Raw genomic sequence first — 26256 nt, 5'->3', positions numbered from 1 at the left:
CTCTTTATGTTAATCTCCCTTCTCCATCTGTGAGAAACCTGGTTCCCATTATCCTCAGTGTGTTTATTTACATGCTTGATACCCTACCCCCACCCCCAAGCACCCAAATTCCCAGCCCATAGTCTGCTCCATATAGGTCCACTCTCCCTCCTCTGGGCACCCTGGCCAGTGTCAGCCCTGACAGAAGAGGAGAGGGCATGACTTTACTTAAAGTGAATTCAGAAAGATCTCCATGACACCACTTTACTCCTGGGAGAGGGACTGGGTAGCAGGGACAAAGTGCAAGGATACTTTCATAGATATCCCCTTCGTGCCTTTTGACATTTTTTTCACCATGTCCTTTTTTATTACCTGTATAGAAAATAAATGGATGTTTAAATATTCAGGATCATTGTTTTCACAGTATCTGTTCAACTTAGCTGCTCCTTTCTACATCATTAGGGAGTACGTAGAGTCTTCTTTTTGCCTTAAGTGTATTTGGCTCCTTTCTCTCCTGTAGGAAATAATACTTGTTTCTACGGGAAGTGTTATTACTGCCGGGAAACAGAGCCAGCTTGTGCTGATGGAGACACGATGGAAGGATCTGTCACACTTTGGCTCCCAGATGTGTGGCCTCTGCAGAAACACCGACACCCATGGGGCAGGACTTACCGAGAGGGCAAACTGGCCAGGTAATTGCTTCTGTGGGCTCCGCCTTGTTCTGTCCCAGGCCTAGCCAGCTGCCAAGCCTGAGTAGGAGCCAGAGGCTTTGTCCACAGAGTTAGGGGTTTGGGGCAAACCTGTCAGGCATGAACGTCTCTGTGTTTAAAACAGAGCCAGGTACAGGGGTGCCTGGAGGGTGCAATCAGTTAAGCCTCCAACTCTCAGTTTCCACTCAGGTCATGATCTCAGGATTGTGAAATTGAGCTCCACGTCAGGCTCTCTGCTGACTGTGGAGTCTCTCTCCCTCTGCCCCCCTCTCCTGCTTGCATTTTCTCTCCCTCTCTCTCTCTCTCACTCTGAAAACAAAACAAAACAAAAAACAGCGCCAAGCACAGTGCTGGCACTCACTCAGTAACCCTGTGGTGCTCCTTGCCTTCAGGTGGGAGTACGATGAGAGCTACTGCGATGCTGTGAAGAAAACATCCCCATATGATTCTGGACCCCGCCTCTTGGATATCATTGACACCGCTGTCTTTGATTACCTGATTGGCAATGCTGACCGCCATCACTATGAGAGTTTTCAAGATGATGAAGGCGCTAGTATGCTCATCCTTCTTGATAATGCCAAAAGGTAGGACCACAGGACTATCCTTGTCAGTTAGGGCTTTCTGTGTATACAAGGAGGACGTTTTCTAGGGTATCCCGGGAAACATTGAGAACACAGTTGACAGAAGGTGCCCTTCCCGTTTCTGGTAAGGGTCTTTGCTTTTGGCGCCCATGCTTCCATCCCATTCAGGGTTCATATGCCCTCCAGCCTCAGGGATCTGAGGATTTTAAAAAACGAAGTGGGTTTTTTTCCCAAGGAGTCAAAGACTCCGTGATTCTCAACACAGACAGCTGGATATGCCAAAGTCGTCTTTGATGTGTTGCTACTTGTGTCATCCTTCCTTGACTATGATGTTTAGAACCTTGAGAGATACATATTTAATAAAACATGAAGTTTAATTCCTGTTAAATTGATTCTATCCAAAGGTTCATGCAATTTAAAAAACTAATTTGTTTGATAGGATGTTTTGCTATGTTTATGGCATTGAGGCCCAGACTTATTGCAATCATGAGAAGAGAAGTTCCTTTTGATATAAAAAAGCAAGTTACTTTTATCTTAAGACAATCTTCCTTATTTTGAATAAATGGATGGTCCCTAATTTTTTTAAGCGTGACCTTTTTGAAGAGTATATTACATTTCCAGTTTGCCCTTTGCATTCTCTGAGGCACCCAATTCAGTACCATACTTAGTTACATTTAATTGTTTGCTAAATAGAATACTTCCTTGGAGCCCAGAACTGTCCAGGCTCTAGGTCACTACCACTAACGTTGGTTGCTGAAAGTAAGTTGGGACCTGGGTCCTTCGCAAAGAATGCCTGAGTGGCCCTTGCTGATGGCACCATCGTATTATACTGAGCTCCCTGTGCCTCGTGCTCTGGGAAAGGGGCAGACACCTGCAAAAACGCAGGAAGAGTTTTCAAGATGATGAAGGCGCTAGGAGAGGTACAGTGTTGCACATGTTCCTGAAAAATCTTTACCTTGACTTACAAAAATGAACTTTTTTGTTTAACAATCATGTGCACTGTCTTTGCCACTTATTGCTTGAGGGCCTGCACTGTACCCAGGGCTCCCAGACCTTCCAGCTATGAAGGTGAGCTTCCAGGAGAGGAGTAGAAAGTGGAGCTTTTTCCCAGTGCAGTTCTCCTTGTGTAACTCTGAATTACGGCTAAGATCACTTTTACATATGCTTTGAATCAGTGTTTTCTCAGCCCCTGTGAGCCGTTTATCCAGTTTGAATCTAGCCACATACTTCGTTGATGGAATAGGATATTCCTACTCTTTTCTGATTGGTGATTTTGAAGTAGAACAAGGGTAACTTCTTGTCACGAGGGACGACCATCTGTGTGTGTTTGTGGAAACCAAGTTAATATCCTGCATTTCTCTTCCCCTCTGCCTCAGAAAACCTTCAGGTCTTCGGGTCCCCCCTTTAGTCCATGGGCTCCACACTGTGTTATGTGGTTATGCTTCATCACCTTGCTGTAGCTGGCGGGAGACTGGAGCCTTGTAAATGAGGGCATTTGTTGTTTGATACCGCTGTACAGACTGTTGGGAACCTTGTGTCTAATCAGTCATGCCCCGTTTATTTTTAATTTAAGCGATTTGAGCCGTGGGAGCATGAAATTATCTAGGATCACATTTGGGTCTTCTTAGAGAATTTGCTTGTGCTTTGATGCTAAGAAGGCAACTGATGCCACTAACTAATTCACTAAGTTTTAATGTAATTTTTCAGCTTTGGGAACCCATCACTGGATGAGAGAAGCATCCTTGCCCCCCTCTATCAGTGTTGCATGTAAGTTATGCACATCAAATACATTTTCCTGTATCATTTTCCTTTCCAGGCTCAAGTAACAGTATATCCGTTTCCTTGCCCTTAAAACTTCCTAATACCTGAGCAAGTGCTTTTCACACGTTTCCAACCTAGAACCCCTGGAGTTCAAAATTCATTTCAAATATTGTACAAATAGAAATTTTCAGTCTTATTCAGTAATACATGTTCATGTTTGTTCTAATATGAGAATACAGTCCTATCCCCTCACCACCAGAAATCTGGTACAGTCTGCAGTCCCTGGCATCTTGTACTGTGTTTCTTGAGGTCTGAAGTCCTCTTGTTCCCCAACACACACCACCTGTGGTTTGTATATCTCAATTTGAAGTTGTGTAAACCAAAATAAGACTTTTTCATAGGCATTTAGTAATTTATCTTTTTAAAATCTGTCTTAGAAAATAAATGAAAAGGTAAATCAAAATGAGATAAAAACCAGGCTCCAAAGATTTCCCTCTCAGAGCAGTATTGCTCATGTAAATCTGGAGGAGGAGCATTAAGAATTAGCTGCTTGCACCTCACTCAGCTCAGCTACACAGCTACGGGAATCCAGGAGCACCACTCCTACTGGTTAACCACCAGAGACACTCAGATCCCATATGACTGCCCCTCCTGGCAACTGGACTGTTTCTCTTCTCTTCTTTTTTTTTTAATAGCAGCAGTACAGAATTGTGCAGAAATGTTGACTGAAGCAACCCTTAATTGTTCTCGTTAATAGGAGGCAGTGGTATGGCAAATCCAAAACCATGTCTTTGAAAGAAGATGTTTTTATGGTAATGGTCAGTGTTATCAATCTGATCCAGTCAGAAGATAGAAAAGATGTGGTAGGTTAAATGGGAAAGTTTAGTATAAAGAAGCTCTGGTGTGAGAGTAACTATAAAAGGAATCTTTTTAGGGCCAACGGAGAGTACCCAAGGAAGGACAAACTTGGAAGCAAGCCCTCTGATTGCAAGACTAGGGTTTGGACCTCAGTGGAGAAGGATAGTTCAGTCCACCGGACAGCAGAGAAGTTGGCTGGTTTGCAGGCACGGGGCGAGCAGGAAGCAGCCATCTGGGGTGCAGGTTCAGGCGATGAATTACAACTGGAGTCCTGGTGTAACAGAGGGGTGGGACTGCTCAGGAGAAACAGTCTGGGCTGCAGACAAGGCACATTTGTGGGCCTGCAAAGGGTGCCAGCAAGGGCAGGTGGCCCTTGGGGCTCAGGTTTCCATGTCAGGAGGGCCTGCTTATTCTGGGAATGTGGCCAGGGCACAGCGCTCTTTGATGATACCCTCTCCCCAGCTACTGACCCACTTGTGCAGCAGCCAGAAGGGTCTGGAGAGCCTCTTCCTTCTGCAGTATTACCCAGTGGCCTTCCACTGAGAAAGCTTGATGGGAGAGATGCTTCGAGGAATTCTCCCCGTTATAGCAGCGCATATATGGAGAGTGAATCTGGGGCTGAGAGGCAAACAAGTGATGCCTTAGTCACACAGGGGGAGCTCTGATGCTCTGGGCATTTGTTGTGTTCTTTAGAATAGCAAAATTGTACTGCCGCTGTGCCTGGCATGCTTTGTCCACAGATCACTCTTCCTTTTTAAATAGATAGAGGACAGGCTGCCTCTTGCAGAGTCACACTTTTGTGTATACCTAGTAATTCCCACATTACCCAGAGGAAGTGAGTAGAATACTTATAATTTAATTATTATATTAATGGTAGGGATTTTATAAATTCAGAAGCACAAAAGCAAAGTTAAAATTACCTATTAAGATGTAAGGGTAATGTAAGGGTCACTTACATTGCGGTGACTTCGTTTTAATCATGTGTATGAAAAAAAAAATCGTGTGTACGTGTTTATATATAGGTGTGTTTGTACGTATACACACATTTTCTTTCCCCACAGATTTGGAGTAAAACTTGCTCCTCCAGCTTTCTCCCCAACCCAATATTAATTATATCACGGGCATTTTTCAAGTCACTAAATTTTGATAACAGTTTTGCATGGTATTCCCTTGAACGGATAAGCCATAAATTGAACCATTTCCCAGTAGTTGAACAGGCAGATTGTTTCACATTTTTCCTGTTACTAATTTATTTAACACATTGGAATGAACATGTGTAAAACTTTGCATATATCTGTTATTTACGTAGAAAAAATATCAAAGTGTGGTAATGTGACTTATTCATAATGTAGAGGTACTTCGGAAAAAGTTTGGGTTTTTTTGTTTGTTTTTTTAGTTGAAACATTTTACATTATTATTTCTTGACTTCTGCCTGCCAAGTAGGCTTTAAACTTTTGATAGTATGAGGTTTCATGTAATCTCCCTTAAAACTTCTTCTTCCAGCATTCGGGTTTCTACATGGAACAGACTGAACTACCTAAAGAACGGTGTGCTGAAGTCTGCCTTAAAATCTGCCATGGCCCATGACCCCATCTCCCCTGTGCTGTCTGAGCCTCACCTGGACGCTGTGGACCAGCGGCTCCTGAGCGTCCTGGCCACCGTGAAGCAGTGCACTGATCAGTTTGGGGCGGACACTGTGCTGGTAGAAGACAGGATGCCTCTTTCCCACTTGTAATTCGCAACACAAAATAAGTGAAACTACTTTTTACAAAGCTAGAAAAACAGCACAATCACTTCCAAATGGTTTGAGATGGATTGGAAACGGCCAGCAGGAAGCTCTGGTGATAGGGGACAGGGTGGCCTTGGATTCTTTTGGTGATTTCTGTAGGAGAAACTAAAGCAAAGACTATGGGTTTCCGACCCCAAGAGCGTTCCCACCGAACTCCCTGACTTCTCGGTGTTGGCCCGTCCTGTGGGGGGCCTCCTGGTCAGTCGGCCCTGACTCGCCTGCCACAGGACAGATAGAGGTGTGACATTTGGGTAGTTAATACTGGGACTGGTTCTGGAGTATGTAGTTGGAGTTCATCCTTCTAGTCCTTTCTCCACACCTATGGATCTCCTGAAAACCTTTGGCAATCTCTTGAGTCCTTTTTTAACCAGGACTAGTCCAGTTGGGAATTTTACTGCCTCCTGATGAGTGGCAGCAGGTAAAACCTGGCATTCACTTGAGCCAAAATAGCTTGTTCTGTTGGAAGGGATATCTTTAGAATAGAATTAGTGGGAAAGACAAAATCAGAAAAGGTGCTGGGCTTTTAAGTGATTGGCTGGTAGTGCTTTTCAGGATATCTTGGAGGAGAGAGGAAGAGACAGAACCAGAACTGGAGTACCCTCCCACCCCCCATATCTGAGTTTGCAGGTGTGGAAAAGCAAACATGACTTGAACCTAAGATCTGCATTCACATAGTTGTATCCAAATCAGCCCCCAAATCGTCTAAGCAGGATTCTCTCATGGAGAGGTTATTTTTCCCTCTTGGCCAAAGCAGCCAAATCCTTTCTGAATTAAAGCAAATTGAGCTAATAATGCCTTGAATAAGAGTTAAGTTGCCTGTGACCGCTGCCATCCTGATTTCTCATCTGCAATGAATTTCCACCTCAGCCTTTAAGGCATTTGGTCGCTGAAGTGGCTGCTCCCGAGAGATGGAGACATCAGAGACGGAGAGATCGGCAGTCCTGCCTGTGCCATTGCTCCCTCAGCTGAGCATGCTCCAATCTGCTGGTGGCTCCACCTGTCTTGTGATACGGGCCATGCAGAAAACTGGGAACAAAGATTTTAAGCTTTCTGAGCCTTAAAATGAAGGAGGTTACCAGGAAGAGCCTTAAGATTTTGATTTACGTCAAACCCTAACTTTATCACTTAATTTCGATGGGTGTTCTGAGCCGGCGGTGTGGCACTATTGTCCCCGTCCAGGTGGCACTCGAAGGTTCCAGGAGGCTAAGGCCCAGACTCATTCTGTGTTCCACCAGTGCGGCTGGGACCTAGGAGCAGCTGCAGTGCAATATAGGGTCTGAGGACAACAGGCCCAGTGTGCCCCCTCCCCGGGCGCACCTCTCCTGCATCCTGTCTGGATGCCGGTCCAGCCTTGCACTTCTGCCGAGCAGAGACTAATATTTAAACAGTATCGGGGAGCGATTTAATCCAGCCATTGGAGAGCAGTTTGGGGCAGCCACCCTTTCGAAAACAGCTTAGAATTTATATCCTAATATTTTCACATTGAAAGACAGCTGAGTAACCTGTAACTCTTAACAACAGTATAAGGTCAGGATGCTTTTGTACTCTACATTTTGAGACATCTGCAAAAATGGGCTGAGTGATTAAAAAAAAAGTTGTTGAATTTAAGACAGGTATTAGCACAAAACACTGAAACTGTGTTAATAAAAGGAGGCTTCAGATTCCAATTTTAAGGCCATTTACTGTGTAAAATTCACAGTTGAGCTTGAAAATACCGTGTTTTGTGCTCCCCCCAGAGTGTCAGGAAGCTGGCCAGCGGGAGACAGCGGGCATGAGGCCAGCACACTCGCCTGAAGAAACGTGAGTGAAACCAAAGGGTGGGCTAGTATTCTCGCAGACATACGGGATGCCGCAGTGAAATGAGTGAGAATGGTTCTCAGACTGGGAACTTCTTTCACAACGTGGAAGGCAGAGGTACTGCTAAGGAAAAAAGCAGGAGGGAAAGTCGCTATGAAAATGTCACATCCTTTCTTTCAAAACAGGGCAGAAACTGTATAATTTCATTCTCTTTCCTACTTTTTCAAAATTCATGACCGTAAGAGGTGAATGTTCAGCTCTCTTGTGGTTAAAGTCATATATCAATAGGGTGCTGCTGTGACAGGACTCTTAGGACATAGATTTATGTTCTGATCGGGATTGGATTAAACTTGGAAGGTATGTGTAGGCATATCTTGGAAAAAAAACAACCATAAGCTGATAGCTCTAAAATGCAAGAAAACCAAAATCTGTTTGAGAAACAGAAGCAGGTATCTTTCTTTTAAAGTTTTGTCACTGTGTCCTCTTTGTGGATTCTGTAGCACTAAGATACTCAAGTCACTGAGGGGTTCCTGGTCAGCCCTAGGGTGGGTGTGCCTAGCCAACATCTAGAGGTAGATGTGGACACATTTTAATAGTATCAAATGAACAAAATCAGAACTGACTACCATTTCCTTACTCCTCCCACTTCTTAAATACGTTTATTCCAGAGTTTAAATGGGGAAATATGGATATAGAAGTTTTATTCTAAATTGTTCTTTAATACGAGGCTATATTGTGGGTTTGGGTGTAAATAATTTTCTGTGCAAAACAAATTAATAGACAGGATCTGTGGTTTGCTCAGAGTATTGTTCAGTAATATAGTAATAAGACATTTCTCCCTGTTGCACTCAGGACTAAATATATCAAATGAAATTTAAGGAGGAAATGGAAGAATTCAGGTACATCCATTGCATATTATTTGAGGAAAGATGAATCCTACACATGGCAGTTTTTCAGTGTCACCTGAACACGTTCTTCCAAGGAAATTCATCTTTTCTTTTCCTTAAAAAAAAAAAACTTCTGGCTTTTTCCTTTGCACCCACCGTATTCCTTCAGCATTCATTCTCCATGGTCCCTGTATTCTTATTTGACCAGTAAATGACCACACCTCAATGGCAAGAAAACAGCATCTGTCGGTGAGCTGTCTGATAGGAGTTACCTTGTGAGCTTGAGCTTCAGGAAACATGAGTAAAGGCTTATGGATGTATATAGTCATATATGTATTGTAGCGAGAAAAAAAAATGTATTTATTTTGACACAGGGAAACACTGACTTATGTTGCTGAAGAACTTGAAGCTAGTGAAAGGGTCTTTCCTCAGTCTCTGAGAGTGGCCCCAAGTGACATAAGGACCATCCAGCAGGCAGCTGCTGGGTAGCTCTGGTGAGCCAGCCATGGCTTGGCACGGGAGTGAGCGACGTTGTGAAAGTGTTGTCCAGGGGAAGGCCAGTTTTTCTCCCTTTGAGGCCTCGACTCCGGGTTGAAGGGGCAGGGGCCGGGTACTCCACTGCCACAAGCTTTTAAGGAACGAAGGTGTTACAAACACAAAATGTAAGGGGGGGTGCAGAGAGCTGGGAGTAATTGACCAGGAAGCTAATTTATTTGCTGAAAAGGATGGTATAGGAGTCACTACCCTCTGTTTTGATCTGCCAAGGATTTCCTCTCAGAGCTGTTGCACAACTAGGGGTTGGGCTTGGTAAGACACCAAATGGGACAGACAACGCACCTAAATTTCTAATGTGTTCTGTGGGTTTCAATTCTGAAAAAGAAAAAAAAAGAAAACGAATAAAGATTTTAATAAGTATTGGTGTATCATCTTTTATTCCTTTTTCCCCTTCTTTGAAGCGGTTTTTGGTGTTTTCTGTTCCAAATTTCCTGTGTTTTTAGGGGACAGAAAAGGAGGACATCTTCTGCACCTACTTCAACTTCCATAAGGATCGCTTCACGGTATCTGATGGGGAAGACCTTTACACTGCCTCACTAGTCTTCAAAAGGCCTATCCCAGGTTGTGACTCTAGAAGTTTACATTGGATAATTCTTCGGAGCTTTTTGTATACCTAGTAATTCAGCCCATTCTTGCAGCTTCTTTAGAAGTAAAGAATTACAAATGGTGAAGAACTTGTCAGCACAGTACCTTAAAGACATGGAGGAGACCAGGGCCCTGATTATTATTCTTAGGAGAGCCACATTTTTAAGTTTTGAAATAGAAATCCAACATCATAAACCTCAACTAGATAACAAAGCGGATTTAAGTTTTTACTTGGTTTGTCACATTTTTGTTGACGCTTTTTGTCACGTGCACATGGATGCCAGTGGAAGGCTGCGCCTAGGACATGTTCTTCGCTGACTGACCACTTCTGACCTTTCCCCAGGTGCGAGTCAGGCGTTGTTCACTTCTCAAGCATATTATCCGAAAGACTGGTATTAAAGCTTGAAAAAGGTAGCTGGGAATAGGGAGGGTTCATGAAGTATTCAGACCTGAGTAAACAGTGGGGCCTGGAGTCCCCTCAGAGAACTGACAGTCCCCACACAAGGGAACCAAGTGTGTCAGATGATATAAATGAGTCACAGTAGAAATAAAAAGCAGAAACGAATCATCCTCCGGGGTCAGGAGGGCGAGCGAGCGGGAGGCAGAACCTACATTGAGGAAGGGGAGGGTGATGTGGGCCTGACGTGTGTGCAGAGGCCGGACTTCCATAGCACACGGCCTCCGGGGCCTGTACCCTGTTTGAGCGCGTCGGGCTATGGGAAACCCTGGGAAGCTTTTCATCAGATGTGCCCCGTCTGGAGCGTCCAGAGTGGTGTTTCGGTTGCTCCTTAGTGTAAACGTTAAAGGAGCCTCTAGTGTATAGATGAGCTGTGGAACATTGCTTTTATATTTTCAGTTTGCTTTTAACATGCCAAGTTTAATTGGAGATAAAGGTTTGACTTTACACAAAGGCTGTTTTCAGGACAGAGTTGACTGCCTCCAGCAGGTCGGGAAGCTATCTGTGGCAAAGCCTGGTGCCATTTCGATGACCTTGGTATGGGTGTGTGTGCCCGTTTTCTCTTAGACTTTGTTAAAATGCAGATTTTGATTGAGTAGGTTTGAGGCCAGAGATTCTGCGTTTCTAACAAGCTCCTGGGTGATATCAATGCTACTCGTCCCTCGACCACACACGTGAGTAGCACCAAGAGGAGTTTACTTGCTAAGCAATCGGGGTGACGGCGGATAGTTCTCACAACGGCCTCTAGAGGTCGCCATCACCTGTGAGATCTTGCTCCTCGACATAGAACCCAAGCCCTGAGAATGAAAGGTTAGCAGTTTATTGAAACCCAGAGGCTTGTCTAAAAACTGGTTTTTGGATCTATTGTTTCTATGTGGAACTGACAATGGCAAAAAAAAAAAAAAAAAGTTTACCCTTAGGAAAAGAAAGCGTTTTCTTAATATTTTTATTTATTTATTATTTATTTATTCATTCATTCATTCATTCAGAGGCAGAGACACAGGCAGAGGGAGAAGCAGGCTCCATGCAGGCAGCCCGACGCGGGACTGGATCCCGGGTTTAGCAGGCTGCGCTAAACTGCTGCGCCGCCAGGGCTGCCCAGAAAGCGTCTTCTTGAAATCAAAATGTCCAAGATTTTTCCAGCTACCTACTTTATTTACCACTAAATCCTAAGAAATTCAGATCAGAACACTGCAGAAATTAGCAGTTAGTCCTACATGAAAGTTAAGAGTAAAACTTGTAAAGTTTTACCTAAACTTGGGGTTTTAAAAGAAACTAGTGTTACTATTAGTTTGATCACCATAGATTCACTTGTAAGCATCGCTACTATAAGTCAGTTAAGCCTGTGTAGACCATCCAGAGCCTTATCCAGGGTAGGGGGCGTATATAATAAAAATCATGGGGGGATCCCCAGGTGGCTCAGCGGTTTAGCGCCTGCCTTGGGCCCAGGCATGATCCTGGGGTCCCGAGATCGAGTCCCGCGTCGGGCTCCCTGCGTGGAGCCTGCTTCTCCCTCTGCCTCTCCCTCTCTTTCTGTGTCTCATGAATAAATGAATAAAATCCTTAAAACAATAATAATAAAAATCAGCATGTAACTGAACGAGCTCATTAACCCTCAGCCCCCGTCGAGGGGCTGCTTTATTAGGCCATCGGGCGGGTGGGGAGTCGGGCGGGCGTGGGGCAGATAAGGCCGAGGCCACACGGAGAAGACGCAGGAGTCTGAATCGCTATGCTGGGCTGCCGATCGCGCCCCTTCACGGAATAGGAGTCCGTGTTTTCTGGTCCCGAATAAGCACAAAAGTGTGTTCCCTGTGACCTGCTCCACGGCCTGGGGCGGTGCCGGTGAAGGGACCTCCTGCGAGGCTTCGCCGCACCACGTCCCGACACGTGCCGACCCGCCTCCTGCTGCTGTGGGAGCGTCGGGCGGACGCGGCCCCGGCCCCGCCCCCGCCCCGGCCCCCGCCCGAGGGTGCTGAGGCCCGGCGCGCCCGGTCTCACTGTCCGCAGCGCCCTGCCCGGAGCCCCCGCGCCCGCGCCACAGTCCGGCCCCACGGCCCCACGGCCCCACGGGGAGGTCCCTCAGGATCTGGAAAACTGCCCCGAGCCCCTCCGGGTGTGCCGAGCGCGCGGCAGGCCGCTGTGGGGCAGACGGCGCTCGGGGCGGGCGCCCGGCCGCACTCGGCTCCGGCCTTCCGGGCGCTGTCCCGCAGCCCCGCCCCCGCCCCCGCCCCCGCCCCGGGGCCCCTCCCGGCCGCCGCCCGCCGCCCGCCGCCCGCCGCCCGCCGTCACGCCGCTGCCCGCCCCGCTGGGCCGGGGGGAAGCGGCGGCTGCGGGAGGGGCGCTCGGCGGCCCGGCTGCTCCCTCCCGGCGACCGCCCGCTCCGCGCACGAGCGCGCGTCCGGAAGCGAGCCCCGGCGCTGGGCGGCGCCTGCGAGCGGCCTCGGGGCGGGCTCGGGGCGGGCTCGGGGCGGGCCTGGGCCTCGCTTCCCGCGGCGGCGGCGGCGGCGGCGGCGCCCACCCCGGCCCGGGCCCGGGAGCGCCGAGAGCCATGCCGCGCCCACCCCCCCTGCGCCCACGCCCCTTGCGGCCGCCGCTGCCGCTGCCGCTGCTGCTGCTGCTGCTGCTCCTGCCGCGGCCCGGCGCCCCGGGAGCCCGCGACGACGCGAGCCCGCCGGACGGGGCCCGGGAGCCGCTCCGGGGCCTGCGCGAGCAGCTGAGGGCGGCCGCCGCCCTGTCCCGGCGCTACTGGGCGCTCCTGCGCTGCCGCGTGTGGCCCGACGACTGCGAGCGCGACGCGGAGGCGCCCCCGGGTGAGAGCGGCCGCCGGGCTCCGCGGGGGGGGGGGCGGGGGAGGCCCCGGACGGCCCACACCTCCCCGAGCCCCAGCCGGGCCTGCCCTTCCGCGCCGGCTGCTCGGCTTGGAGGACGCGACCCCAGCGCCCCCGCAGCCGGGAGGCCGAGCCGCGCCGGGAGGCCCGCAGCCTGTCCCTGACGCGCGGGGCGGGCGGGCGGGGCGTCGCCTCGCTGCCAAGGACCAGGCGACCCCGGAGGCTCCTCGCAGCCCGTGGGGATGATTCTAGGGCCCTCGTGCTGGGGGATGCAGTCCTGCGGGGCGCCGGGAACATCTTTCATTTACATCGGAAGATTTCTAAATCCCAGTGGCTTTTGTGGTGTTGCGTTTCTTTTGCTAACGCCGAGGGTACTCACATTGGCGTTTGACGAAAGAACGGCGAGGCCCCGGGGGTGTCTGTGGTCACGTGGTCTTGGAAGTCAGAGCAAGTAGGAGGAAGGACCATCACCAGCTGCTGTTTGCCTCCCTGCCGGACCGCAAACTCGTGGGCGGGCCTGGGGCTTGTGGCGCAGGGCTTGAGGCACATTAGTGGAGTAAGTTGAACCTTTGAGGGAGCTGCACTCCTAACAAGGGCCATCTCCCAACTCAAAGTTGGGGGTGCCCACTCCTGCCCATTCCCCCGCAAGGTGTGAGGAAGGCCCAGGGAAGAGCAGGGAGGAGTGGCGCTGGAGGGAGGACAAGGACAAGAACTGCTCAGCTTGGTTGCAGGGAGACAGTGTCCACCTTCCCCGAGGCTCTAGGCTCCGTCCCGGTCTCACAGCTCCCACCTTTCCAGGCTGGAGCCTTCCCCTGTTGGGCCAGCAGTACCTGGCCATCCTGACCTCGTGGTACTGCAGCTTCCAGGATTGCTGCGACAGTGAGGACTGCAGGATCTCCAACAACTTCACAGGTTGGACCTTGCGTGGCCCTAAGGCTGGGGCCAGGGGCACTGCCAGGGTGCAAGGGACTTTGCATCATCCTGCCCATAGCCGACAGCACATCCTCCGTGCCCCACTGTGGCTCCCGGAGCCCCCGTTTCCAAGCCCTGTAACCTCATAGCTGGAAGGAAGGAGGGGCTAGCAGAGGACTTGGAACACACTCGCTGTCCTCGACAGGTGTTTGCTGAATTGAATGTATTTGTGTGAGGGGATCCCCACAAAGCAGTTGGGGGGTCCTGAAACATCTGGGTGGGAGCACCTTCATGGGCCGGGGGAATGGGGTTCCTTCTCCAGGCAGGATTCTGCCAACCATTCTGGGGTGTCTTCAGGACCCTTGGAAAAGGTGATTCCCTTCTCTGCCTAAATCCGATCTTCCAAAGGAGCCTTTGAATCCCTCCAGGCTGCAAGGTCTGCCCAGTGGTTTCTTATTCTGAGGCCAGGCAGTTTGAATAGGTGACCGCCCCCCCCCCCCCGCCCCCTTCCACCCAGAGATGTTCAGAGGTACCCGGTCTCTCAGCCGTTGCTGAGCCTGGTTGTGGGGATGGCACTTGTATGCACCTCACCGTGGCTCCCTCTTCCCGGCTGCTAGGCCTAGAATCGGACCTGAGCATACGACTGCACGGCCAGCATCTGGCCCGGGAGCTGGTCCTGACCGCAGTGAAGGGCTACCTGGAGCTGCCCCGGCCAGACAAGGCCCTGGCACTGTCCTTCCACGGCTGGTCTGGCACAGGCAAGAACTTCGTGGCGCGGTTGCTGGCAGAGAACCTGTACCGGGACGGGCAGAGGAGTGACTGTGTCAAGATGTTCATTGCCACCTTCCACTTTCCTCACCCGAAGTACGTGGACCTGTACAAGGTGAGGCCGGCCAGTGCTGGGGAGCTTTGCCGGCACAACTGGGGCTGGAAAGAGGCTCCAACAACCCGAGTTGTGGGCTTCTGGCACTGGAGGGAAAGCCTTGAAATCAGCCCTGCCCTGCCAGGAAGTGGCCTCAGAGAAACGTGGGCATAGGGATTGGTGGCCCTTGTGATGGGACCTGTAACCCTCAGAGACACCCACTCCACAGAGATGAGGGCCTTCACATGTGGGAGGAAAGATTCACATTCAAACACCACGTGTCTTGGGCTCTGTCTCCTTACCGGCTGTGCTTGAGACCAGACGAAGCTTAAACAGAAAATCCACGCATTAGTTGTCCCTTCCAGAAGTAGTGGTAATGTTGCAGGAAATGTAGAACAGAGAAAAGCAAAAACCTGATCATTATCGCCACACACAGACACAACCACGGTTAGCATTTTGGTGTGCTTCCTTCAAGTTTTATATCATTGTGATTAATGTTAGTGAAAAAGTTGCATATTCTGCTTTGAGGTGGAGGTGGGGGGTGAGAGGGAGGGAGAGGGGGAGAATCTTAAGCAGGCTTCACACTGGGTGTGGAGCTGTGATCAAGAGTCAGATGCTTAATGGACTGAGCCACCCGGGTGCCCATATCCTGTGGTTTTTGTTTGTTTGTTTGTTTTTTTAAAGGAAGCCATAGCATGTAAGGTTTTCCATGTCTTCTCCAAGTGACCAACAAGTAGATGAACAAAAATTGTCCTTGCCGCCTCTGCTATTTTGGGTTCCTTCCATTCAGAGACATAGTATTTCAAATAAGCCAGACGATGACCAAAGCCCCATTGCAGTGGGACAGAGGTCAACACATCTCTCTTTGGCTTGCGGGCCCACTGTCCGTGGTGCATTAACCCAGGAAGATGACGTAAGCCCCCGAGGATAGAGACTGCCTGAGTCACCTGGCAGCCGCCGCGCGGTGTGGGAGGGCAGAGTTTGGGTGAAGCGTCCTCAGGGCTGGTGGCTGGCGACTAGTCAGCCAGGCCTGCCCAGTTAGAACAGACTGGCTTTGTGCAGAACTGCTGTGGATCTCAGCTGCCCCGCTGTGAGAACTGACGTGTGCACGCTGTCTCTCACCGCTGCACATCTTCTCATACACACACACATTTGGGTCAGAATCAGGAAGGTTAGAGGTGGCTAGAGTGTGTTCTCTGCTGACACCCACGCCTGGCACAGGAGCTGGCCCTGTTCTCCTGGCGAAGCCGGCAGAGCGGCATGTGTTCAGCTGAGAGCTTTCAGCGATCTTGCTTGGGGTGGGGTACCCCAGGTGCCAGTTAGCCAAGTCCCAGACAGGTCTCACCCAGGCTTCTCCCCTGAGATCTCAGCCTAGCCCGGGTGCTAGGGAGCACTCTGCTCCTGGGAGTTCCAGACGGGGGACTGTGCCACGTCCAGGCACTTGCACCTGCTCTGCCTACCTCCCCTATATTAGAGCCTGACTCCTACCCCTAGGGAGGGTGATTGGACGTTTGTTTTGGGATGGGACCTCATCTGGAATGGCAGGGAGCACAGCTAAGGCTGGGGCCTGTTTCCAAGGCCAGCCAAGCCCTCTTCCTCTCCACAAACCTCAGGGTGCATGAGAATCACCCTGGAAGCTCATTACAGATGTGAGCCCTAGGCCCACCCCCAGAGGTCTGGATTGATAGTCCTCAGATAGGACCCCAGGTGATCCATTCCAGATGCCCAGCCAGGGCCCTCAGGGCTGGAGGGTGGGAATGAGCTTCCCCTGTTCCCTGTATTCCCTGCAGGAGCAGCTAACGACTCAGATCAAGAAGACGCAGGAGCGCTGCCACCAGACCCTGTTCATTTTCGATGAAGCCGAGAAGCTGCATCCAGGACTGCTGGAGGTCCTCCGGCCACACCTGGAACACCAGGCTCCCGAGAACCACAGGGCTAAGTCCCGGAAAACCATCTTTCTTTTTCTCAGGTGAGGTCAGGAACAGTAGTCCGGAGGGCTGGGGAAGGGGCAGGGGAACGCTCTGTCCAGGTATGCCAGCTGTGACCTGGAAGTCAGCTGACGAGGAGGGCTTCCACGCATTCCCAGGCCGCAGACCCTCTTTCACAAGAGAAACCCAACACAGGCTCCAGTACAGAAAACACAAGCCTCATTGCTTGGGTGGTAGCAGCGGTGGGGAGCCGGAGGTCTCTGGGGTCCTGCCCTGATCCTACCGCCAAGGCCCTTGGAAGGACTCTGCCTCCCACCCCTCCCCTGCCCCATCGCAGACAGACCACCTGAGGAGAGCAGCTGTCCGTCATCTATCCTCCCCCCTCTCCATGTCTGTCTTAAGTGCTGAGGCTCCCTTCATACTCCCTAGGGTGCATAGCCCCGCCCCGCCCCCCCCCCCCAGGGAGGGACCATTCACACACTAGGAATCCCCTCTTAGAAGGGCACTTGAGGGTTTTTTTTGTCTTTTCTTTTGATGTATGATTGACACACAGCATCAGTTTCAGGTGTGGTACGTGAGTCAATACGTAAGTCACGTATTATGAAATGATTGCAGTAAGTCTGGTTAACACCCATCATCATACATAATTACACAGCTTTTTTCCTGTGATAAGAACTTTCAAGATCTACTCTCTTAGCAGCTTTCAAATATACCATGCGGCATTATTAACTACGGTCGCCAGGCTGTGCTCTACATCCCCCGACTTACTCGTTATTTATCGCCACCGGCCTCTGGCAACCAGCAATCTGTTCTCTGTATCTGTGAGCTTGGGTCATCATCGTTGTTGTAAGATTCCAAGTATGAGTGAGATCATACGGAATTTGTCTTTCTCTGACTGACTTAGCATGACCCCCTCAAGGTAGTTGTTGCAAATGGCAAGATTTCATTGTTTTATGGAACTTTATGAAATACCCGTGTGTGTGTGTGTGTGTGTGTAGCACATTTTCGTTTCCATTCATCAGTAGGCATTTAGATGGTTCCCATATTTGGGCTAGTGTCAAAAATGCTACAGTGAACATAGGGGCACGTATATCTTTTTGAATATTTTCGTTATCTTGGATAAATCCCCAGAAGTGGAACTGCTGGATCATATGGTAATTCTACCTTTAGCTTTGTGAGGAGCCTCCACAGTGTTTTCCACAGTGGCTGCACTAGTTTGCATTCCCACCACCCATGCACAAGGGTTCCCTTTCTTTCCTCCACATCCTCAATAACACTTGTTACTTCCTATCTTTTTGGTTATAGCCATTCTAACATGGTATCTTATTGTGGTTTTGATTTGCATTTCCCTGATGGGGAGTGATGTTCAGCATCTTTTCATCTACCTGTTGGCCGTCTATATGTCTCCTTTATGTCTATTCGGATCCTCTGAATAGAGGATCTATCCATGATTTGCAAATATTTCCTCCCATTCAGTAGGTTACCTTTTCGTTTTGTTGGTTTCCTTTGCTATGCAGAACTTTTTAGTTTGATGTGATCCCGTGGCTTATTTTTGCTTTTGGTGTCAAATCCAAAAAATCATTGCCAAGACTGATGTCAGAAAGCTTACTGCCTAATTCTGAAGAGTTTTATGGTTTCAGCTCTCACATTCAAGTCTAATCCATTTTGAGGTTTGTTTTTGTTTGTTTGTTAAAGACTTTACTTACTTGTTCATGAGAGAGACAGAGACAGAGCAGAGAGAGAAGCAGGCTCCTGGCAGGGAGCCCAATGCAGGAGCCGATCATGCCCTGGGATCATGCCCTGGGATCATGCCCTGAACTGAAGGCAGATGCTCAACCGCTGAGCCACCCAGGCATCTCAATTTTGAGTTAATTTTTGTGCATGGTGTGAGGTGGTCATTCAGTTTCATTCTTTTGTATGTGGGTGTTCAGTTTTACCAATACCATTTATTAAAGAAACCATCCTTTCCCTGTTGTATATTCTTGGCTCCTTTGTCACAAATTAATTGACCATTTATGCATGGGTTTATTTCTGGGCTATTTTGTTCCACTGATTTATGTGTCTTTTTTTTTTTTTAAGATTTTTTATTTATTTATTCATGAGAGACACAGAGAGGGAGACAGAGACACAGGCAGAGGGAGAAGCAAGCTCCATGCAGGGAGCCTGATGTGGGACTCGATCCCAGGACTCCAGGATCACGCCCTGGGCTGAAGGCGGCGCTAAACCACTGAGCTAAGGGGGCTGCCCTATGTGTCTGTTTTTAAGCCAATACCATACTATTTTGATTATTGTGGTTTTGTAATATAGAATATAATTCATATACTGTGAGTCCTTTCTTAAAAGGGCATTAAGTTTTCAAAGCAGCACATTTGTTGAAAATTAAGTACAAACTGTCCTTGAAAATTCCCAAGGTAGACCCAGTTGGATGATAGTGTCCCACTAAGTCCAGCATGGCCGGTTCTTTCTCCAGCCTTGGTAGGTCTGTTTCTCCTCTGATCACAAGAGGAAGTCAAAGTCACTGGCTTAAAATCCAGGGTATGATGTGTTGAATGAAACACTTATACTTTCACACCTGTGCTGAGATCTGCACCCTGACCATGCAGGACTCGTCACTTAACCATTATACAGTATTTCAGTTTTGCGTACATTTGCAAACATTTGCATATGTTTGCATATACATGTCTGTAAGCTCTGGCAATGGCTTTGTAAAAAGTGGATTGAGAAATCAGCTTGTTCAATCCTGTCTTTTTGTGGTGGCTTCAAATGGGAAAGTCCTGCCCAAGGTCTGTTAGAAGTCAAGTTTGCCTTCCTGTTGGCCCAGCCCAAAATGCTTCACAAGCCACTTCTTCCTCAGAGTGGAAGAGTAATCAATTGCTCCTCTGCCCGCAGCCCCCTTCTCACTGGTGACAGGCCTGTCCCTGCTGGTAGGGACTTTGCTTCAGTTTTGTGTGCACCCTGTGAAGGTGGAAAGATAGGGAGTCTGGATTTTCCCCTCGCTTGGACATGTCTGGAACATGTCGAGGAGCAAGGAGTGGAGGCAGATCTTGTGTCATTGTGAACCCACAAGACAAGATGGAACCAGTTGAGACTCCCTGCTGGGATTTGTGTGTGCTTACTGGCCGTGTAGGAGCTCAGCATCAGGGAGGGGGTGCCCCCGAGGTGATTTGAAAAGACAAGCAGAGAGAAGCTGACCTTTCCCCAACTTGAGCTGCAGTGCCAGGGCACTGATTTCCCACTGGGTTCTCAGCTCGAAAACCCTCACCCCTGCCTGTGCCAGCATTTCCTAATGCGACCCGGGTGACCTTGTAGTCTCTAGGCAAACGTTTGCCTTTGTGGTATTTTAGTCATTGACCTGCGGGCAGTGTCCTAGTCCCCTCTAACCCTGCCTTTCCCCCAGTGACCTGGCCTTCATGCACTGTCTGAGGCAGGGTTGTCACCAGTGAATGGACAGGAGGCTGGGGAGGGAGCCACCAGGGGAAAAGACGTCCTGTGGGCCTGTGCTCAGTGGGGGATGGAAAGGCCACGCCAGCCTCTGGGGAAGATGTGCACCTGTGACAAGGACATGAGGATGTGTCCTCCACTGTGCCGGCCTTGGAGAGTCAGTGGTCTTTGACAGGCCCGGGTGCCCACCACCCAGAGCCCTCGGGTCAGCCAGGCAGACCACGTGGCTCAGCGCCATCCCATCCAGCATGCAGAGAGCAGTTACTTGTAAGTCCTGAAGGTTTCTGGGTACAGATCTTCCCGTTTGCAGGGGGATTATGGCCCAATAAGCACGTTGTAAGTTGAAAATGTATTTTAACACGGCTAACCCACCAAACACTATAGCTTAGCCTAGGCTCCAGTGCTCACAACACACACATTAGCCTACAGTTGGGCAAAATCATCTAACACAAAGCCTGCCTTATAACAAAATGTTGACTGTCACATGTAATTGATAGAACGTCGTACTGACAGAAACAGCATGGTTGTGTGAGTGCAGAATGGTGTAAGGGTATCAGTTGTTGACCCTTGTGATGGCGTGGCTGCCTGCTGCTGCCCAGCATCATGAGGAAGGATCAGACTAGCTCAGGAAAAAATCAAAACTTAAAAGATTTCTTTTGAATGCTTACTGCTTTTGTACCATTGTAAAGTAGAAAAATCCTAAATTGGTGACCATCTGTATTCTAGGGATGGGTCGGGGAAGACAGTAGTTCAGTCTCCGGGCTTGATTTCTACAGTGGCCTCACCCGTGTGCTGAGGACTCTTATGTTTGAAAGAAAAACACAGCTAATTTGAACTGTTGGTGGGAACAAGTCCCATTAGTTGAAGGCCAGCAGTCCATTCCCGAAAAAACTCCTAAACCTGCTGCTTGAAGTAGGGTGCTAGTGGCTCTGCAGTCCTGCTGCCATGGTGGTGGCATGTGATGGCAGGAGGGAGGAGGCAGCAGCTGAAGCAGGGTATCCTGGGCAGTAGGTCGAGGGCCTACACTAACGCTGATGACTTTTATCTGTTTCTGCCAAGTAGAGAATGTTCTTGGGGACGCCTGGGTGGCTCAGCGGTTGAGCATCTGCCTTCAGCTCAGAGTGTGATCCTGGAGTCCAGGGATCAAGTCGCACATCGGGCTCCCTGCATGGAGCCTGCTTCCCCCTCTGCCTGTGTCTCTGTCTCTCTGAATAAATAAAATCTTAAAAAAAAAAAAAATGTTCTTGGAGGGGGTCTTGGAACTCTGGAGATCAGAGCTCTTGTCCTCTTCTCAGTGAAGCAGTAAAGGGAAAGGGTAAATAATGTCTGTTCTCTTTGGGCTGATATCAGGGAAAGAATAGAAAGAGTTCTGAAGAATTGAGAGAAAAAACAAAATGTAAATTGTTCATGGAATCAAAGGCCTTGTAAAAAAATTAAGAAAAAAATAAAAAATAAAAATAAATAAAATAAAGGCCTTGTACCCCAGCATGTGGAAGATGCTTATAGAAATGTGTATTTGGTTAAGATTTTATTTATTTGAGAGAAAAAGAGAAAGCACAAGCTGGTGGGAAGGGGCAAAGGCAGAGGGAGAAGCAGACTTCCCACTGAGCAGGGAGCCCCACATAGAGCTCTATCCCAGGACCCTGGATCATGACCTGAGCCGAAGGCAGACACTTAACCAACTGAGCCACCCAGGTGCCCCAAAATATGTATTTTTTGACCACTGAATTTAAGGTGACCTAAGGGGTCTGGTCCAATTCTCTTATTTTACAAATGAAGACACTGAGGCTCTGATTAATAATTGGGTGTTTATATCTGTTCTTTTAAGAAAGACTTGGCAAATTAGGTTTAGGGTTTAAGAGTTCTGGAGAGGCCTTTGAAGTCCCCTTCGTTTGGGATGTTAGGGCTAAAGGCTGGAAGAGGACATGTCCTGTTCCAGAGCCAGGGGACTGCTGGTCTCCAGAGGTACTTCAGACACCTAGGCAGCTGGTGACCTGGGAGGATATGGAGAACGGAGGTGCTCCGGGAAAGCCACATCTCTCTAAAGGAGCAATCCCGGTGTCTTGGTGGGGGAGATAAGAGCCACCCCTCACAAAGATGAAGACGACACAGGCTATGGAGGAGAAATTGAGAAGGGAGATGGAAACAGTATAGACAGAGGAGTCGGTTTGTTTAATCCATGTTTATTGAGCACCGGATATGCACTGTGCTAAACACTGCAGCGCACTGTCCTGGGGCTGAATGTGTGCATCCCACTCCTCTCCCCGGATGCCTGCCCTCCAGCCCATCCACAGGTGCACCTGCCCATGCCTCCCTTGGGGAATGCAAGATGGGGCAATCCCTTGGCAGGGGACGGCTCTTGCCTCAGCTGATGTAACTGTGGTCACTCGTGGCATGTGGGGCAGCAGCTTCCCTACATGCAGGTGTCAGGGGCAGTCTGGCTGAACTTGTCCCTCCTGGACTCTCCTGCTGGGACTCCGGTCCCCTGGGAACATGAGGGGCACACAGGCACCTAGGGGAGGGAGGCATGCACTGGAGCACCAGGCAGTCCTGGTTCATCCATTGGCGGAGGCAGGGAGAGAACCACTCAGTTCCTGTGTCCTGGAGCCTCGCACAGAGCCTGGCACACAGGACACACACATGTGCTAAACAAGCAGGTAAATGGATTACGTACCTGCAGGTGTCAGCTAGCCAGAGCTTCCTGAGGAGGGAATGGGGCTACTCCCTCCCTCTGAGGAGCACAGAGGAAGTGCTGCCAGCCCCAGGTTTCCACCTCTTCCTCCCAGCTTCCCTTGGGGGTGGCTCTCTCTTTTTTTTTTTAAGTTTTATTTATTTAAGTCACCTCTACACCCTACCTAGGACTTGAACTCACAACCAAGAAACCAAGCAAGGCAGCCCTGATTTCTTCTCGTCTTCGTTTTCTTTCATCTCTCTAACCCAGTCCTCACTCTTATGCTTTGGCCTCATAATTCCAGTGGCCTAATGACATCACAGCCCCTAGAGAGGTTGTGGGCGGCATAACACACTCGTGTGTGTAGATCCAAGCTTTCATCAGCACCCTTCTACGTTCCCACCACTTGTCAGCAGCTGGGGGCAGCTCACAAGAAATGCTGTGTGCCTCGAGGACTTCTTTTCCCTTGCTTCTCCCATCCATCAGTCACAGGGTCCTGGCAGTTGGGCCTCCTAAACCAATTCTTAAATCCTTCTACCTCTCAAAATGGACTGTTGCCAAAAGCTCCCTGATCTGCTTTCTGTACCCATTCCACGCCTCTTCGGTCCAACCCCTGCGGCCCTAGAATGAGGGTCACTCCACCCGTACTCTGCCAAGTTCAAACCCCTTCAGTGGTTCTCTGTGGCCCGTAAGCTAACTCCTGTGTATGTGGCACAGAGGCCTCCTCACAGCCCACGGGCCTGCACCTGCCTTCAGGCCTCCTAGTCATCCCTGCCGGGACACACAGGCTGCCCAGCTGCGCTCAGAAGCCTCATCCTCCCTCTTGAGTCTTCTCCTTGGGCCTTAGGTGCTCCTACCGTAGTGGCTGCTTTGCAGTCCTGGAGTCACAAGCCTCTCCTTCCCCACAGAAGTCAAGGGAAAGAACTACATCCTACCATTGCGGTGTTCCGTGCACCTAGCACAGCCTGTGTGTGTATGTGTGTGTGCGCGCGTGTGTGTGTCAAAAGGGCGCAAGACAGAACAGCATCTTCCGTGCAGACTTTGGATTCGGACAAGATCTCCCGGAGAAGCCCCATCACCTGTGCAGTGGCTTCAGTGGTCAGTGTCACTAAATATAAAAATCAAATTTGTTAACAAGCCCTTGTCTCTTTCAGTAACCTTGGCGGCAATATCGTCAATGAGGCTGTTCTGAATCTGCTTCAGGCCGGAGGGTCCCGGGAAGAAATAAAATTGGAACACCTGGTGCCCCGGCTTCGGGCCGAGATCGAGCAGTCCACAGGTAAGCGGCTCCTGGCCACACAGAAGCCAAGTCTCTGGTGACGTGTCTGTGTTGGAATGTCGGCTTCTGAGGTTGACAAGACACGCAGGACACACCATATGCTCGTTGTCAACTCCAGGCAGACACAAGAGAAGGACTGAGAGAGCTGAACTCCTTTCCTGAAATGCTTTGAGGGTAGTTGCCCCAGCCCTGGAAACCCAGGCAGTGGTCTGTGAAGCCTGTGGACCCCTGAGCAAGAGCGTCTGTGAGCTCGGTGGTTCATGCCTCCACCTTCTGCTGTTGAACAAAACTGTAAACCTGCAGTCAGTGTCCCAGTGGCCCACTTCACCTACAGCACATGTTCTCAGTTAGCCACGGCACGCTTTCCCACAGGAGACAGTGCTGGGTAGTTCTTGACACGGGCTTTAGGGTTGGGGACACCTTAAAACTCCAGCTGGGGTCAGCCCCAGTAGGCGTCATGTAACTCTGGTCTTGGTTTCAGATAGTGGCTTTGGCCATAGCTGTCTTGTCAAGGAGAACCTGATTGACTTCTTCGTCCCCTTCCTGCCCCTGGAGTACCGCCATGTGAGGCTGTGTGCACGTGACGCTTTCCTGAGCCAGGAGCTCCTGTACACAGAAGAGGCACTGGATCAAATTGCCAAGATGATGGTGTATGTCCCCAAGGAGGAACAACTCTTCTCTTCTCAGGGCTGCAAATCTATTTCCCAGAGAATTAACTACTTCCTGCCTTGAGGGCTAGAGGAAGACTTCCTGAAGCTGCCTGCCTTCAGCTCACAGGACCCTGGGGCCTGTCAGGGCACTGTCTGGGACTAGGAGGGCAGGAGGGGCGGGGTGGCCTCCAGCCGTCACACACAGAAGGTGTATAAAAAGGAAGGCCTTCAATCAGAAGCAGAGCCAATGTTTTAAATCACTTGGTGCCTTAAAGAGCCACATTCCAAAATGCGGGCCAGGTGGTTGGAGAAAACCACATGCAAGATAAATCCCAAGGACTTACTAGCATCTCAGTTCTTGCTTGCAGATGCCTGGACTTGGGTGTGAGGCCTGAGGTTGGAGGACCCTTGCTGACAGGAAAGGGAAAATTCAGTTCTGCTTACGAGTGGCAGGCTGTGCACCTCAGGTTTGCAGGGCAGGTGGGTCAGCTTCAAGTTGTCGCCAAAGGGAAGCTGAGCAGCTTCTGTCCGTGAGCAGAAGATCAGCAAAGAGCCTCAGGCTGAAGAAAGGGTACGTGGAGGAAGAATATATACACAGGTCAGTGTAGGTTAAGACTTGTTCTCTTGTAGATTTAAAAGAAAAATTTAAGCTAGGGGCTTTGACACGGCTGTGTCACATGTAAGGATTAAATTTTGTATTTTTCTAAAACCCTCGGCTTGCTTTCTTACTGAGACCTGGTAATCATGCTCACTCAGTGAAATTCCAAAAGTGGGGTCATACTGACAGCGGAGCCAGGACAGGGGTACACGCTGGCGCTCACAGAGCTGATGGGGTCACCACCTGCTCTGCTAGTTCACTTCACTCGACTTCGGGAAGTCGGCTGAACTGGGTGAAGAGGCTTTCACAGCACATTGCTCTTAGGTGAAAACGTCACTCCCGGGCTCTCAGCTCTAAAAACAAAGTCATTTTTGAGGTTTGAATGGCCACGTATAAACGCGTACATTGTGTTTCTAGACACATGGGGTGTGTTCCGTGTCTCTTCCCTTCTCTCGGTTCTTCACTTTTGCTTCTTGGAATTGCACAGGGGTCTCTGCTCTTACTTTTGTCATCACCTCAAGTATCCCCTCTTCATTAAAGCCCTCCCCAACCCTCTTACCTTTAGCCCTGGAAAAACAATGATTTGGGCTCGTTCCTCCCGTTTAGCCCTTCATCGGACTCATTTACCCAAGTGTCTCGAGGTCAGGGTGTATCTAGCCTGAGCCACATTATGTGCTCAACTTTCAAATATGTGATGAAAGGAACTTTTCTCACCACCCGCGGGACAGAAGCAAGTTCAGCCTCACTGCACAGTAACATGGGGGGCAGTCTAAGCCACGAGCTCGTCTCAGTCTGGAGTATCTCGGAAAGATGCAGGCCACCTGATGCTGTTACTACCCCTGCTCTACACTCTGTGAGTACACACTAATTGATTTTATTTTGAGGGAGGGCGTGAGCAAGCATAAGTTGGGTGGGGGCGGGCAGAGGGAGAGGCCTGATCCCAGGACCCTGGGGACCCTGAGATCAGGACCTGAGCCTAAGGCAGAGGCTGAACCGACTGAGCCACCTAGGCGCCTCACGTAATAATATACTTTAAAAGGATATACTCTCTTCAGGTTTCAGAGCCACACAACAGCTGACACCCTTTTAGCACTGGTGTGCCATGTTTGATGTAGTAAATACAGGGTC

At 49.7% G+C, this 26256-nt stretch overlaps 2 protein-coding genes across 4 annotated transcripts in view; both read left to right on the top strand.

Annotated features, from left to right (window-relative positions):
- The window catches only part of FAM20B (FAM20B glycosaminoglycan xylosylkinase), a 40826-nt gene extending 31549 nt beyond the window's left edge, over positions 1–9277 (top strand). For all 3 annotated transcript variants that reach the window (XM_025430165.3, XM_025430164.3, XM_025430163.3), the window contains exons 5-8: positions 500–671; positions 1082–1273; positions 2978–3037; positions 5393–9277. In XM_025430165.3, the coding sequence (XP_025285950.1) occupies positions 500–671; positions 1082–1273; positions 2978–3037; positions 5393–5624 (656 nt within the window). In that variant the 3' untranslated portion in view covers positions 5625–9277. The remainder of the gene's footprint in view (positions 1–499; positions 672–1081; positions 1274–2977; positions 3038–5392) is intronic.
- Positions 8868–25239, top strand: TOR3A (torsin family 3 member A). The gene is made up of 10 exons (XM_049112974.1): positions 8868–8918; positions 9361–9420; positions 10359–10496; positions 11808–12168; positions 12281–12769; positions 13586–13699; positions 14317–14582; positions 16352–16530; positions 23756–23880; positions 24362–25239. Exons 1-10 carry the CDS (start codon positions 8868–8870, stop codon positions 24610–24612), a joined length of 2034 nt encoding a protein of 677 aa, XP_048968931.1. The 3' UTR covers positions 24613–25239.
- Positions 25240–26256: the final 1017 nt, after the last annotated feature.

Source organism: Canis lupus, chromosome 7 (genome assembly GCF_003254725.2).
Source record: "Canis lupus dingo isolate Sandy chromosome 7, ASM325472v2, whole genome shotgun sequence".
NCBI classification, from domain to species: domain Eukaryota; kingdom Metazoa; phylum Chordata; class Mammalia; order Carnivora; family Canidae; genus Canis; species Canis lupus.
This window is presented reverse-complemented; position numbering and strand designations above follow the sequence as displayed.

Excerpts from the sequence above, each read along its gene's own strand:
- TOR3A (XM_049112974.1), top strand. The coding sequence starts at position 8,868 with ATGGCTTGGCACGGGAGTGAGCGACGTTGTGAAAGTGTTGTCCAGGGG. Across the intron at positions 12,169-12,280 it reads CTTCCGGGCGCTGTCCCGCA|CGGCGGCTGCGGGAGGGGCG; the intron begins GCCCCGCCCCCG and ends GCCGGGGGGAAG. Across the intron at positions 14,583-16,351 it reads AGTACGTGGACCTGTACAAG|GAGCAGCTAACGACTCAGAT; the intron begins GTGAGGCCGGCC and ends TATTCCCTGCAG.